General features: G+C 41.0%; 1 protein-coding gene and 1 long non-coding RNA gene across 3 annotated transcripts in view; one reads left to right on the top strand and one right to left on the bottom strand.

The window, feature by feature from the left end:
* The window catches only part of il34 (interleukin 34), a 57,705-nt gene that overhangs the window by 17,882 nt on the left and 23,079 nt on the right, over positions 1–16,744 (top strand). For both annotated transcript variants that reach the window (XM_039809072.1, XM_039809073.1), the window contains exons 3-7: positions 5,054–5,154; positions 6,575–6,652; positions 7,612–7,689; positions 11,532–11,639; positions 12,728–12,911. In XM_039809072.1, the coding sequence (XP_039665006.1) occupies positions 5,054–5,154; positions 6,575–6,652; positions 7,612–7,689; positions 11,532–11,639; positions 12,728–12,911 (549 nt within the window). The remainder of the gene's footprint in view (positions 1–5,053; positions 5,155–6,574; positions 6,653–7,611; positions 7,690–11,531; positions 11,640–12,727; positions 12,912–16,744) is intronic.
* Positions 12,853–14,850, bottom strand: LOC120564233. Its single transcript, XR_005640081.1, has 3 exons — positions 14,755–14,850; positions 13,686–13,824; positions 12,853–12,958 (listed from the first exon to the last, which is right to left on the bottom strand). It is a non-coding gene; the product is annotated as an uncharacterized LOC120564233 (long non-coding RNA).

Below are 16,744 nucleotides of genomic sequence, written 5' to 3'. Positions count from 1 at the left end.
ACTTCCACTAAGCTTCATGTGTATGGGTATTTGTTAAGTTGGAGGTGGATCTGTTTAGTGTAAAAAAATGTTTAGAGGGAATGTGGAGAATGCAGAAACATGAATTACGCACATACCCACAAACAGAGTTTTTTTGACAAACACAGATTCCATAAATGGTTGTGGTTGATTGAAGACCCTAACCGGAGATAGTCTTCTATGTGCAAATCAGAGGAACTTAGTTTCAACTCCTGTGACACACAGGACACCACTCAAGGAACTCAGTTGCACTACCTCAGTGGGGGGGGTTTCAATCGCTTGCTGTTGGATCACCCACCCCGTGTGCCCCATGTGGTCATTAACCATGGGCCAAAGACAAAAGAGAATTATGACTCTTTTAGCATGTAGGGTGGATGATTTGGTTTTCTACAGATGACACATCAGCCCCCCCAAAGGCGAAATGAAACCTACGCAATTGCTGTCTACTAAACTAAGAAAAACCTGTTTAGCCAACGAAGCTCCCTTGAGCGTGTGTTTGTGGTTCAGTTGTATCCAACTGAGTGAAACTGAATGAAATTTCTCACTCAATTTACAAAAAAAAAGTAAATAATCTTAGGTTGTACGGTACAAATTAATCAATTCACACACACACATACACACACACATTTGCATGTGTACAAATGTGCCGACATGCAGGCTAAGATACAAAAACATTCAAACTCTCCCTGCATCTTTTACCTTAATAGGTCACAGGTTATTTGGCAGCTGGCATGATGAACTATACAAGCTCAAGTTGTTTCAAGTTGTTTTCCATGATTCTAATCAAATGTTTTTTTTCAAACGCTTTACAAATAGACTTCCAGATGGCGTAGCAGCACTTTCACTCTCCCACCTGTAGATGTTTAACCAAAGGCTAGTCTTAAGGCATAGATCTCAAGACAGAGATACAACGAGCTGTGATAAGAAGTACTACATCTATTTGCAACTGTATTGTGTACACCTTCACCTGTGTTTTCCAACTTGCCAAACCAGTTTATAAAAGGAGCCTAGCCAGCGCACTTGCAACAGATAAACAAATGAACACAAGACACATTCTCACAGTCTGTAGCCAATCATTACACAGCAAATCAAAAGTGCTGTAAAAGACCTCCCATTGAAAAACACATGCAAGATCAATTCAGTGAATTAATAAAATCCGATAACATATGCAAGATTAAATTAAGAAATTACTACATGAGATAAGACATGCTAGATTGAATAAGAAATATTAAAAGATGACTACAGAACTATTTTGAAACAGCATTCAACCAGTGATTTCTTTGTGACTGTTACACATGTGTAGTACATTCAAAAGGACATGTGGTTCTTTTTTGTAGAAACTGGAATACTGTAGTGAGGGCTAGTGGATTTCATATCCAGTTCAGACAGTAAAGGAGGTTTCTATGTATTAGTCTATTCAATTTTCTATGTGAAAATCTGTCACATCTGTAGCCGGCAGAAGCTTCTGCTTTGGCTTAAAAAGTTGTTGCTGCTGTTGTTTTGTTAAACATGACTATGCAGCAAAGTTTTGGTTGAATGGAAAAGTAGATCCATAAACTGACCTACGAGTCTTGAAGATTGTACGTATTCTTGGTGCAATAGGTTTAATAGAGTGGTAGCTAGTACAGCTACAGCTACTTAAAGCTTTAGTGTGTATTAGTGTGTATTTAGTGTGCTTTAGTTTTGATATTAATAAACGCCTGTTACATTCAAGCCATTGCCAAATGACTTGCTACAAAGCTAATTAAGACTATCAGCTCCACACAACTCTCTATAGCCGCTTTCCAACCGGAGGGATTTTTCGCAGTTCCTAGAGCATACCATTTTCAGCATAGGAACCTAGGTACATGAGGGTCTGGTTTCCGGTACAGACAGACCAACAACGGGACAATTTTAACAATTTTCGCCATCTTATTCATCACACACACAATCACACAAGCACACACACACACACACACACGTCCACAGCGCAGCAGGCAGAGGCGGGGGCGAGAGAGATACCCGTTTCTCTTCGGGAGACTTGTTTAAATTATGACAAATATGCTATATACATTAGATTTAGTATTTTGTTCATACTTTTTTTGATGTATTTGTTTTCTGATTTTAACGCCATAAAGACCATTGCCGTGCTTGCATTACTCCCTTACCCCTCCTATAGTCCCTATGGCCACTTGGCCAGTGCGAAAGCAAATGGAAAAAACGCTTTTGGGGGAGAGTAGTTAGTAGATCTGCTTAGAAGTGGACTTTTCCTATAACTAGGTTCCTTTAACTACTTGGTCTGAAAGCAGCTAAAGTTCAAAAGATTGTGTCGTCCGGTGACTTTCCCGGGCAGAAACTGAAGTGAAGATAATTACCTCTTCTGAAGAGTCCATCATGTTTTTTTAATCCTCCATGTCCTTCTTGGCTATTTGTAACTGCGTGGAGGAGGGGTGGGGGGCACGTGCGCAATCACGGAAGGCTTGTTGTCATTACTTAGGATTCCCCAAGGGGGCGACAGAAACTACTCACTATAGCTTTAAGGTTTCTACATAATTCATCTTGGCCATAATTCATCTCTTCAACATGGCCCCAAAAATTAAAATAAAGTTATATTAAAAATCTCTGTTTTTTTTTTATTCTCCATTCACGGTGGAGGAATGCGACAAAAATAAAGTTTTCTTTATGAATTCAAGGCAAAACTCGGTGAGTAATTGATATACAAATGGTCATATTGAGGGTAAAGCATTCCTTTAATTGAGGAGGTTGAAGCGTTGGTGATGATGGAGGCCATCAAAGACAAAGAGGTATATGACAGGCAGCTCATCCTTGCTTATTGTATGCATCGATTTCCATACTATAAAAAACTGGCCATCATGAGACAGACAAGGTTATAGGAGTGTAATGCTAAATTGGTGAAATGCTCTTTGAATTGTGAGTGCTAGTTCTCTGAGGTTGGATTTGTGTTTCAGGGCCCTAATGAATCAGTACTGTTATGCTATTATTGCTGTTTTGCAGCTTAAATAATTTAACTACTATTGCATGCGGGCACATTGTAGACCGACAAATCACCATTAGCAGGAACCTGCAGACTTCCTAGTTGATGCTATGGACCATAGCCAAATTTATCCGCTATTGATCCCACCATTCCTCCCACTCTGTGTATTGTTTATGTACTCTATCGTCTACCACTCAGTCGATTTCAGGCTTAAGTTTAGCAAATTCTCAAATAAATTTGCAACTGATCAATTGCCACAAACCAATTGACACACTATAAACCTAGGGCTTTCAGGGTTAGGGGGTCTTGAGCCTGGGATAGTCGCTTACCAACTTTGCCCAGTTGGTAATCAAACCTTGGATGGAACACAGAGAGCAACCTCAGTACTCTTGTCTCGATAACCAACCAAATTTCCGTGGTGTACCATTATTGGTGAGAAATAATACTACTACTATTGTAACTGCCTCCTAATGTCAGAATGACAGAAATGTGATAAATGCATAATGTCATAACCAATGCAAGATTTTTAGCATGAGTAAATCACGCTATAGACCACTGTATGTTGTGTGGCTTACCTAAATCACACCTGATCTGGGACTCCCTGTTGGGAATTTTTAACTGTAGTTCAAGTTTAGAGCTCTCTGACACCATTCCTTAAACTGATAGATACGGCCTCTGGGGTACCTCTAGTAAAAATACCCCTGACCATCTGGAGGCCATCTGGTCTTTATTCAGTTTTTTTGTAGATACATTCATTTCTGTCAGTTTACATTTTTACCAGTAAGGTGTAAAGGAATAGTAGAACGTCCTCACATGCCTTTATTTGTTAGAAAAAGCACAAGTATCTTTGGCAATCAGACCCTGGTGCCAGCTAGTAGAAACCCCTTTGAACCTATACAGGGAATCCCCTACCTCAAGTTTGATCCACACCTGAAGAGCTGGAGGCTGGATGGAGACCTGGTTTGGGTCTCTAAAGGCCCTAGACTGGACCTGGGCCTAGATTCAGACATATTCAGCCAGGGATGGCAATGTTGGTTGGTTGCTCCACTACTTTGGTCCAGACTGAAATATCCTCAACAGATATTAAATGCATTTGCACTGGTGGAGCTTCAGGTGAGATTAGAAATTAATGTTTAAAAACAATTGTGCTCAGTGAACATGTTAAGGACGTGAATACATAAAACACATATTTGTACCTACAGTATGATTCTTGGGTTTTCAAAAAAATGATTGGCCTGTCTTTGATTAATGTCTTAACTGTTTTTAGTTTTTTTTTCCTATTTATGTATTTAAATGCCATCTGCTCTGATGTTAGTATATTTTGCCAATTGAGTGTAAGTAAAATAAAGGCTCAACGAAAAAATTGGTATAAATATTCTGACAAAGATCCATGCTAATGACAGTTATCTGATTGATGGATTGACAGAAGTCAGTGTATGTTTGCCAGCATGCATGGATATGTGAAGTCCATCAACTGCCGGTATGATTACTTGCTTGCTTGATTGGTGGTTGGTTGAATGAGTGTAACCTATGGTTATTGTGAATTTTTATGATCACACAGCTGCTAAAATAATGACAAGGCTGATTAGACCAGATTAAAAGACGGAGAAAGAATGTTTCCCCTTTCCAATAAAAGATAGGCCTTAACTTTTGTCTTTGTCCTGAAGAGTGGCCTGAAATCTGAAATGTTTCCTTATCCGAAGTGAGGGTCTAGGGATACCTCTGCCAGACTTTATTGGGTAAATGTGTTTCAACTGTACTTTGACTGTATTCTTTATACACACTTGATCGGGACATCCCTAGTGGACAGTGTGAAAAGTAAGAAAAAAAATGGTAATGCAGGGGCGCCCTGATAGCTCACCTGGTTGAGCGTGCACCCCATGTACCACGGATCAGTCCTTTCCGCAGCGGCCTGTGATCAATTCCGACCCAAGGCCCTTTGCTACATATCATCCCCTCTCTCTCCCACTTTCTTGTTTTAAGCTTTCCTGTTCAATAAAGGCAAAAAATTATCTTTAAAAATGGCAACGCAAATAATCTCATGCTTTGTGGTTTCTGTAGGCCTGTTGCTATCACCTGTTCGGGTGGCCCCGACATCAGCCAGCATGTGCACACCGTTGAAGACGCTCAACGACAGCCTCAGCCACAGGCGACGGTACATGGTGAGAAAATGATGGCATGTTTGCAAGCAGGTCTCAGTCAACGTGGAAGCAAGCAGATTTCCCCCTCAAATAAGCACATTTGAACTATCATCACCCATATACAAAGTCCGGTGTGTTCTGGGGGTTTTTAGAGGCTTTGTCCACTTTTACTGAAGTCAGTGACTTCCTGCTATTCCCAGAATGACTTTTGACCGGCCCCAGCCAACTAGACAATAATAGGAGGCAGCAATATTGATAACAGCAAGATATTTTCCACCAAAGGGTACTCAGTTATTCAGTCAAATTCCATAAAGTTTGTAGCCTGGTTGAGGGGGTCTGGGCAAGGTTAATTCGCAGCTCATTTCCAAAGGGGCGTCACCAACAGACACCGCTCAAATGCCTCTGGGCGCAATTGGATAGTCCTTCAACCAATCAGACCAACGATGCGGGTGATGTAGCAGCGACGGGTTGCTGCGCTTCAGTAGCCGTCATGTTGAATGTAAACAAAAAGCTGCTCGCTGCCCTATAGTCATCGTGTAAAGCCTGCCTCAACGGTTGTGATTGGTGCCTCAATTTGGAAAAATTGGAAATGGGCTTGAATGGGCTCTTGGCCAGACTGACTTGCAGAGCTAATTTCAAATTTGCCGGAAGTTCGTCAGGGTTTTCCCAGGCTATAAAGTTTGGGAACAAAATTTAAAAATAAGGGTTGCTGACATAACCTTACTTTTAGTTAATAATTTGGCACAGGCTCCATAAACACTTGCTCCTACAATTCCCATAATGCAACTCAATAGTGTCTTTCCCTCTCTGCCTGATAAACGGGCACGTCTTTAGAACTCTACGCCCCCAGGTCTATGTTAAAAATATTTAGTCCCCAAGCCCAAGTTGAGATGACCCTAATGACATCACTATATCACTTTACAAAGATCCACCAGAGCGGCAGAAGACATTATAGAACTATTTCCAGAGGCTGAGTAGTACTCCCAGTTAAAAAAAAAAACTGACCTTGTGTAAAATTGGTGGAGTGACCCTTTACATTTTCATTCTAAGTTGATAATTGTCCAAACAAACTGCACAAAATGGATCAGTGCTATCTCATTATCCATCATATACAACATATTGGATGCTGACATCTAATGTTATGAATTTATGTTGAACTTGCATGTGCAGGACACAAATAAACAACAATTACAATTATCCAATTATCCAGTTTTGACAGAACTTATGGAAATGATTGGCCCAGATGGGAAATTGAACATGACATATTTATGGGTTATTGCTGTTTTGGATGTGTGTGATTTCACAATAAGTTGTTTGAATGTTCTAGTTTTGATGGTAAATGTCACAACCAATTTCTCAAAGACAAACTAGTGTTACTGCTCTCTGATTTATGAAATGCACATGCTCATTTTTTCTCTCTCTTTTCTTCTTTGCATTACAGAAGCACAACTTCCCCATCGACTACACCATCAGGGTTCATCAGAAGGAAGTCTTTAAACTGTCAAACATCAACAGAATGGTAAAAGTCACAATGCTGTTCTTGATTCAGTGACAAATGGTGGAGGAGATGCTTGCCATGTGCCTTAGCGTGCATTCACACTGACTGATCCGTCGAAAAGTTGAGACTGATTTGACTTTTGGAGAAAAGCAACCCGATGTCCCCCTGCGGTGGCCAATCGATCAGACTTGGCATTATTTTTGGGGCTTTTCCGCCTTTAATTGACAGGGCAGCTAGGTGAGAAAGGGGAGAGAGAGAGGGAAGACATGCAGGAAATCGTTACAGGTTGGAGGCATAAACTCTCCAAGTATATGTGTGCCTGCTCTACCCACTGAGGCAACCCAGCCACTTGGCAGTCTGTTTTGAGGCGGTGTGAGAGTCCCGTACAGTAAACAGGAAACATCTCTGCCTCTATCGCTGCCACAAGATAGTTTTAAAACACTATGAGTGTAGAAAACAAAGCCGAAGCACTGAACTGCCCAGGAGTTTGTGTAACAGCTGACTGTTTCCTGTAACAATCAGTCCCGCAGTCTCTTTCTTTTTTCTCTTTCTTTTTCTTCGTGAAATAAAGCTGCCTTCAACTGCGGTCGGAAACATCGAGATCTATCAAAGATCTGACTGTAAACAGTAATTGTGAAATATAAAGTCTACTTGTGCTATGTTGGGGGGGGTTAAAGAACACTTCAGGACTTCACACAAATGGACCATTTCAGTAAAACTCCCACACCGCCACACAACCCTGCAGCTATGGAGACTAATGGAACTCCAAAAACCACTGAACCTGCTTAACCATTACCATAGTTTTCCCTTTCAATATAGCCAATACACTGTTAAGTGCTATATGCTTGATGTATTCTCGTGTGAATGCTGAAAAAATGTCAAAATAAATTTGTCAAATGTTCTTCAACGTTCTTCTGAATGTCGCAGATTCACACAATCTGATGAACCTATTAATTACATTTCTCTCCTCGACCAATCAGAGGTTACAGGTGGAGGGGTTGGATGAGCTGATTCTCCAAAGGTTGTGGTTCCAGGTCAACCAAGGCGTGTTAAAAAAGGTAGGAATATTGTCTGCGTAAAGATGCAATATGTTAGCTTGGTAACACTTTACACTAAAGCTGTAGTGTGTAGTTTCTGTGTCCCCCATAAGGAATTCTTAGTAATGACAAACAATCTACATGACGCAAGCCTTCGGTGATCGCGCCCCCACCCCTCCTCCACGCATTTGCTAGTAGCGTTTATCCTGTCAAATCAAGGAGGACACGGAGGATTTAAAAAAACATGGACTCTTTAGAAGAGGTAGTTATCCTGTGATTTGTATGTCCTCTTCGTCTCCAAAGATGAACGCTGCTGTTGTGTTTTCTCAGCGATGACGTAAAATGCATCACTCGAGCTTCTGCGCGCGAATGTCCCCGGACTACACCATTTTGTGAACATAGTCATACTGAGAGACAGTTTTGTGGAGCTGATAGTCTTAATTAGCTTTGTATCAACTCATTTGGTAATGGCTTGAATGTAACGGACGTTCGTTAATATAAAATAGTCGTGCACTATAGCTTTAAGGTACACAAAATGTTGAGTAGTTACCAGGCAACAAATGAGGAACAAATGAGGAAATAACTCCTAGTGAACCATTAGTTAATGAGTAACTCCTAATCAAATTTTATGGACCAGCTAATCACATTAATGAAGTAAACAACGTCCACAGCAGTGTATTTTTCATTTTATTTTATTTTCCCACTGTTGGTTCGGTGTAGGGCAAGCAGCATAGGTCGACTGGTTAACACAAGTTTTTAGCTGTGACTGTCCTTCCTTTGCGGTATCTGAAGTTGCTGCATTTTGGCTGCTGTCTGTAGTTTCCTTCATGCACAACTCATATTCTTTTGGATGTTTCATAAGCAAATGTTTTAACAGCGGCAATGTTGGGTACTGTTTAGGGTCCTTGCCACCACGAGACAAATCGGCATTGCAAATTGAACATGTGACTCGACTTGAATCACCTTCTTTTGACTGAAAGTACTGCCAAACAACACTTTTTCTGCTCATGAGCACATTTTTCACTTTCTCACAGCCCCCGTAATCAACGGCTGCGCTATACGTCCACCAGCGTAGCACGCGTAGTACCAGCATAGGGTTCGGTGGAAAAAAAAGTCTAAGGTTCAGCAGAAACCGAAACCCCATCAAAAAGCCCAATATTCGGCCGAATCCAAAGCCGAATCCTGGATTTTTTGCATCCCTGATTGAGATATGAGTGAAGAACAAATCAGGAACGACTTATAGGACTTTATAGTAACTAGAGGACAGCACAAGGGACACAAAAAGGGCAAGTAATCATAAGATTATGATGGAGTAATCAGGAATTACTTAATAACTATTTAGTTTATTATGTATCATATAAAGTTCTCCAAGAGGAAGGAAAAGAAAAGTACTTATTACCTTTCATCAATTATCAAGCTGTTCCTGATTTATTCCTCACCTGTTTCTCAATTAACTAATCAGGAACTAATCATTAGCTACTGTATACAATTTGATTAGTTACTCATTAACTAATGGTTCACTAGTAGTTAGTTCCTCGTCCTTTCCTCATTTGTTCCCTGGTAACTACTCAACATTCTGTGTACCTTATTGTAAAGCGTTACTATTGATTTTGTCAATAGTTGATCTCGTGTAAACAGTTTGTGTATTTTGTTAAAACTACTGCCTTCTCTCCCAAGTGCCTGAACTGTCAAAATTAAATTTATGACACCTGCAATTCATATTGTGTGTGGTCATTAAGGTTTGTAGTGGTTCCACTGAAGTTGGAGCTTTTTAAACAGATAGGAGTCCACAGTTGTTCAGTCAACAACTCACTTTTGAAATGTGTCCTTGTATTTTTTTCCACACAGATAAAATGCAGCTCTGAGGTGAAATCATAAGACTAAACCTCCGTCAGTCAGTCAATAAAGATCAGAATTTTAAAATCACATGTTAGTCATTGACTGATTAAGGAAACAGGCACATACTGTGTGCAAGGGACTATTCAATTACAAGTTCAATTAGGCCAGATTTTAAAACCACAAAATGTATTTGGACCAGACATTTTCAGCAGCCTATGTAACTGATATATATGTGAAACACAATCACAAACAAGCAGTGATCCAAAGCCATTTATAATAATATAATATGTATAATATGTATATTTATAATAATAATACATTTATTTTTTACTTTAAAAAAGGTACTCAAAGGTACTACAAAGACTATGCAGCCGGGGAGCTCCGCATTTCTAAAAACTAATTGTTTTCTAAAAAGAATGCACATCACATGTCAGTCAGTCAGTCTGACATTTATTTCATTTGTAAAGAAGTACATAACATGGATTTTCTGCATTTTCTGCTTTCGGTCTGTTTGTATTTTGGTGGAAACGGATATAATGTCGTCGCCATTGGTGGTACCGTATAAACAGAAAATATTTAGGTGAATCATTGTTAAAACAAAAAAAAAAAACGTTACATACGTGAATGGATTTTTTTTTTTTCACCCCTAGTTTATAGTAGATAGTTGAGTGTGTTGTTTGCTGTCTTTAAGTTTAAGAGCATCTTGTTGCCTTAAAGGAACGCCACCATTTGTTGAAATAGGGTTATTCACCGTCTCCTCTATATTTATATAAGTGGGCAAACGCATTTTTGTCTCAGTACATGCATTGTCTTAGTCCGGCAGCGCCGCCGCTAGCTTAGCTTAGTGTAGTGAATGGAATCCTTTGTTGCCGGTTAGCATGTCGTGAGTAAAAGTGAGTAAAAAACAAAACAACCAAATTACTTGTGGTTTCATGCATATTACAAAACGATGCAGAGCAAGATAGCGATTTGCAATTAATTTGAAGGAACTATATTGGTGGAAGCATAGCTCGGCACTGCTACTTGAGCACAGAGATATCATGCAGCACCTGAAAGCCCCCAACTTCCGTCAACATACTGGCGTGAATATTAGCTGGCTATTTTTCCTACAGTAGACAGTGAATGGCGATGAACATGGCGGATTTTGTGAGAGACGAAGAGGATGACTTCTCAGATAGTCAAGATCCAGAACCATACCTCTACAAACCAGAGTTTTCAGAAGAGGAGCAGCGTGCTTTGGAAATACAACGACAGGAGGAGGAGGTTGCGATCTCTCAACAGCCTGAGGACGTGAGGATGAGAGCTGACACGGACTGGTGGTGTGAGTGTGGGGGGAATATGCCAACCTATGCCGACTGAAATAGAGTGTCTGTGCTGTGGCGAGTGGGACAAGGTACTGCCATCAATGACCAGGCTCAATGTGTCAAATCAAGATGAGCGTGCCCGCAGTTGTGTCACAGCTATTTCTCGGCGTTGATCCATTCTGCAGTCCTCGACCCAGTCAACTGGGAAAACACCGAATGGACCCAATAAAAACAGCTGTCCCCAGAGTAAGTGATTATTGTAAACATGACACATGGTTATTTTACGGGATAGATCGACCCATATTAGACCTGTACTCACACAGAGTTGCTGCGTGACATGATATCTCTGTGCCAAAGTAGCAGTGCTTCGGCTGTGCTTCCACCCAATATAGTCCCAAATCAATATCTGCCTAGGAAATCGTCTAGCCTTAATCTGCATTGCTATTTGTACTCATTGTGAATACACAGGCCACAAGAAGTAATTAGGTTGTTTTTTGTTGTTGTTGGCTCACTTTTACTCACGACATGCTAACCGGCAACAAAGGATTCCATTCACTACGCTAAGCTAAGCTAGCGGCGGCGCTGCCGGACTAAGATAATGCATGCACTGGGTCAAAAATGCGTTTGCCCACTTATATAAATATAGAGGAGACGGTGAATAACCCTATTTCAACAAACCGTGGCTTATTCCTTTAAACTAAAGACAAATTGAAATTTCAGATCATCCGGGTTATGCCAGAGAGACATCCTTCACGTCCATACGCCACTGAGTTGGAAAGACGCTTTAGGGATGTGGAGGGGGTCTTTGTACAGTCACATCCCGCTGAGGTAAGCTAGAGTTCAGGTATCTGTACCACAGCTGTATTCAGTCCCTCTTCAAATGAAGCCATTCACTTAGTAAGTGAATTTCCCTCAGACCCGTAGGGGTCAGAGGATATTTGACAGGAGATGGATGTCACATTGATCCTATTTATCAATATTCGGAATGAATGCCCTTATCATTAGAACATTGAATGCGGCTTCTGTTTATGATCCAACAAGAGTTAAGTGAAGGTGAATTTAGTACACTCATTGATCATTCAGTGAAGTGGGTATGAGGGATATTTTTCAGGGGAATGAATACTTGGGCATTTCTCTAAATGTAGTTATCCTCCAGTGGTGACTCATCTGTGCTGGTATTTTATCAGAAATGTCCTCTTAAGACTTCCACCTTAAACCATGTTGGCCCAGCAGTAACAGCAATTAAAAAAAACTTTGCAGGGGTAATGTCATCCCCCCCCCTCTCTCTCTATCACTTTCCAATAAAGTAGAAATGCCAAAAGAATATCTTTAAAAAAAAAAAACACTTTCCACTCATCTTCCACACAAAGCCTTGTAGCCTGTGTTGAAGTGGACAGTGAGTCTAAAGTCAGCAGACAGTAAGTGTGGACTGATCACAGCCAGATCAGATGTCTTTATTGTGTCAGTCTATGATTGTGATCCATATTTGGTCTGTTCTTTCTTGTGATTTGCAGTAAAACGCATATCCTCTCTCATCATTTTTACTTTATTTGGTTAAATACACATGCTAAGTTGAGAAGTGAACCTCAGTGGAGTTTGCAACTTTAGTTACCTGGCTTCTGCTGGTTACCCTCAGTTTTTACTGCCTCATCTGGCTTGCTGCAATGGACTCCGTACTCAAGTATTTTGTCTTATCACTATGAATGATAACACTAATAACATTGGAAGTGTGGAAGTTCTGGTGCTTTTTCTTCTATCAGGCCACGATGAACCACCATTATTATCACATTTTTAAAATGCTCACGGTCAAAGCTCTTGCGTGATAGTGACATTTATAGATGGATCACATTATTAAGCCTACCTGGCTGTCTCTCACTCATGCGTCTGTTTCTGTGTGTGTTTTCGTGTGTGTCCAGCTGCTCCAGCAGGAGCTTCCAGAGACTATCCAGGAAACCTGGGATCATTTAACAGAAGAGTCTGACAGAGTACCAGAGTCCAGCTGGCGATTAGCTTCCCCGAAATCCCTCCTGGACAACTTCTGCCACACCATGCATTGCCTCTTCAGCGAGTGCTTTGCCAGCACAGAAGCCCAGCAGGACTGTAAGTATAACAGAGGAAACCCTCAAGTGACACTTGGCAGGCTGTAACTAAAAACACACAAACAAAAACAGGCTTTGTAAGTAAAGGTGCAGTAGGTAAGCCTTATAAAACTAACTTTCTGTCATATTTGCTGAAACTGACCCTATGTTCCAGTAGAACTACATGAAGCAGGTAATTTAAAAAAAAACATCTGGCTCCTCTGGCACCACCTACAGCCTGTAGTCCACCGCTCCACCAAAAATCCACCGCTCCCTGTTCAGATGCACCAATCATGGCCAGGGGGGGGTGTCTAACTGCGTGTCAATCGCTGCTCATGCACACACATTCATTCTCCCTTGTGGGGGTAGGGGCTTAGGCAACCATTTTGGGCTTTAGCAGAAATGGGGGAGGGACTGAGAAGTTGTCGATGTTCACATTTTTTGGCTAAGTCCTGGATCTTCCCAATCCTACCTACAGCACCTTTAACCACTCAAAGCAAAGAAACCCCATTAGCTAGCTAAACTCCCTAGGTAGGGCATTCTAGTATGTTGGAGTCCTGATGTCAAAGGGTTCATCGCCATTTGTTTTTCATCTACATTTTTGGTCAGCCAGTTGCAAAAACACTGAAACCATGATCTGCCTCATTTGAGGTCAAAAATTGAGTGAAGCAAATATGTTGTAGTGGATGTGCATTATTTCATGTCACATGCAATCAGGAACCAACTCAAGGGTCAGATTAGACACGAGTTGTTAGATTTGACATAAACATCATTTAGTTGACAGGACAGTACATACCCATGATTTTTGTGGCTTGCCTTGCTATGGAGGATGTTGTGTAAGTGTCCTCTTCTGCTCTCAGTCAAAGCACTGCCGAGCCTTTGATGCTCCGCGTCGAAGTTTTGCCATGTGGACAAATCTTTGTGGCTCCAGATTTCTACAAAGTGATATTGTTTGACACGCAGAAAGAATACTTGACACTAACATTCCTGCTTGTCAAAAACATTGCCACACACACACACACACACACACACACACACACACACACACACACACACACACACACACACACACACACACACACACACACACACACACACACCACACACGTTTGTTCATAAAAGAAGGAGCAATGGGAAATACCAAAATGGCATTGTTCTTACTACTTCCACGCACGCACCTTAAACTGTTCAATCACAAAATCATGGGAATTGGGCAAATCATACAATAACTAAAATGCCGTTAACAAAATGAAACAAAAAACAAAATATGGATTCAATTTTGTAAACATTTTGGCCAACGTGGTTGTTCTACATACTAGCTCCGTTTCACAACAATTATCTATTCGAGCCATCTCGCCTTGACCCCACATTTCACATTTGGTTTGATAGAGGTGTTACCTGTGTTAGTGATCTTTACAACAATAGGGTTTTCTTGTCCTTTGCTGAACTACAGGATCACTGAAATTTGGCCTGCCTAAAAGCCACCTTTCTCGTTTTTTCAGCTGAGGCATTTTTTGCAAAAGCTATTTCCTCATCTCCCCAGTCGCCCTCCTGACTCGAAATTGACAACCTTTTGAATCTTGATCTCTGTCAAAGTGATCTCATCTTAGTTATTTATAAGTTAATATGCTCTTGTAATCCTGATGTCTTTGCGAATCTTAAAAGAACATAGGAGAATGACATGGGAACATTAATGTATGATGATAAATGAAAACACATTTTCATTCAACAAGTTCATTCCTCTTTTATTTCTTCAACGCAAGATCCTTCACATAGCTCATTACACGAATGCTAGCTTGGCCAAGATATTCCCAAACCTAGCCTGCCAATCTCATTCATCTCTACACACATATGCAGATAATTACCTCTTTTGAAGCGTCCATGTTTTTTTAATCCTCCGTGTCGTCTTTGGCTGCTAGCAACTGCGTCGAGGAGGGGTGGGGGCGCGTGCCCGATCACGGAAGGCTGTATCATGTGGACGCGCCAACAGTGTTCTTAGAATTCCTCATAGTGGCGACAGAAACTACGCACTATAGCTTTAACTGACTATTGGACAAAAATATTCTAAACTTATCAAAATGTATTTCATATTTCCGTAGATCCCAACCCATTTACAGCGATATATGGAATTCATATGGAGAACAAGTTTCCCATAGGCATGCAGAGGGTTATTGCCTTCACTACACTGTTAGCCAGATGCCTTATTTTCTTCAAATGGAAACACATACTAGATGGATGTGGAGGCCTGCATAGCATCACACGTGAGAAAATTAGATTCTCTTTTAAAGGCTCCCTAAAGACCTGTGGTGAGACCCTTTTTAGATTATATAGACACACTGTTCAGCCTGATGACTTAGTAAGCAATAGTTGTTTTTCACTGTAAGAGCCCAGGCTTCCATTCTGGGAGAATGCATAGCGTTATGTGTCTCACCCCTGCAAGAAGGATTTAATAAGGCAGTCAACATTTACGTACACCTTTGAATCTGTTTCATGGTTCATTACCAAATATCAAATGGCAGTGTGCATCACAATCGCAGCATGTTGCAATAGCACAAACATCACTACAGCAGCCAACACTTTCAGCAGCAGATGACGAAGTGATTAACAGCAACACATCACTGTCCTTCTCAGCTGAGTGAGTAGTCAAAAGCTGATGAGTTATTTGTTGCTTGGATGGATTGATCTACGCGTGGCCCTACACTTGACACACCGCAGTGTAAACCTGTTGCTTCTCCAGTATTAACCCAGTACAAATGTACACTTTTTCTCAGCAGTTGTGTTTGTTATAGATGGGACCGGTGTCGAGTCACAACTAAGAAGCAGTGAATTCATTCACAGGAGGCTGCTGTCACATGTTCGTCTGCGTTTTATGACTTTATTCTGCCAGTGCAGAATAAAGTCATAAAACGCAGATGAAAGTTGAGGAATGCTCAAAAAACATCCTTGCCCCATCCGTGCTTGTGAACGACTGAGTCTTTTGGGGAAGCTCCTTTTATACCCGATGTAGGATTCTCGTAGGGTACAGATTTGATCATTGGCAAATTATCAAAGATGTTTTATCAATATTAATAAAGTTATGAATATGGTTATTAATAACTTCATCAAATCGACAAACAATCAAAACGGGGCACCACCCTGCTAGTCAGGGACCAATAATCAAACTGTGGAACAGTCTCATTTCTGTGGTAATCCCTTAAAAAGGAAATAAAGGAAGGGGTGAATCCAAGAACGGACCTGATCGACCAGCAATTGTTACAACAAGTACACAAATAATCACAAGCAACTGCTAATTAAGCATAATAAGATTTATTAACTTCACAATTATCAGTAGCTAAACAATAATCCTTCAATAATAAACTCATATACCCTTTTTACAATATCACAACCAAAAGCAAAGCAAAAACAAAGCAGCATGTGTCATGGACACGTCTGTGTGTGTGTGTGTGTGTGTGTGTGTGTGTGTGTGTGTGTGTGTGTGTGTGTGTGTGTGTGTGTGTGTGTGTGTGTGTGTGTGTGTGGAAGAGGAGGGGCGGTGTCAAAATGTAGTTCTTAACACCAAAACAACTCCAAAGATGGCTACTCCTGTGAGCTGCACAAAACTATTTAGCCTCAAGAGGGCGGTAGTGGTGCTGCGTGCACGGGAGGGGCTGAAGAAGCCGAGGGGGTTGCTAGGCAACGCGCACACTTAGCCTAGTATGCTAGGTCATGTGTTAGCTCTGTACAAGGTGATGCCGACTCATTAGCTCGGGAGCTAATGCTAGCTTGTGTCCGTGTGTGTCCGTGTGTGTGTGTGTGTGTGTGTGTGTGTGTGTGTGTGTGTGTGTGTGTGTGTGTGTGTGTGTGTGTGTGTGTGTG

This window comes from Perca fluviatilis, chromosome 8, assembly GCF_010015445.1.
Source record: "Perca fluviatilis chromosome 8, GENO_Pfluv_1.0, whole genome shotgun sequence".
Classification (NCBI taxonomy): domain Eukaryota; kingdom Metazoa; phylum Chordata; class Actinopteri; order Perciformes; family Percidae; genus Perca; species Perca fluviatilis.
Note: the sequence above shows the minus strand (reverse complement) of the source record. Positions and strands in the feature narration are given on the sequence as shown.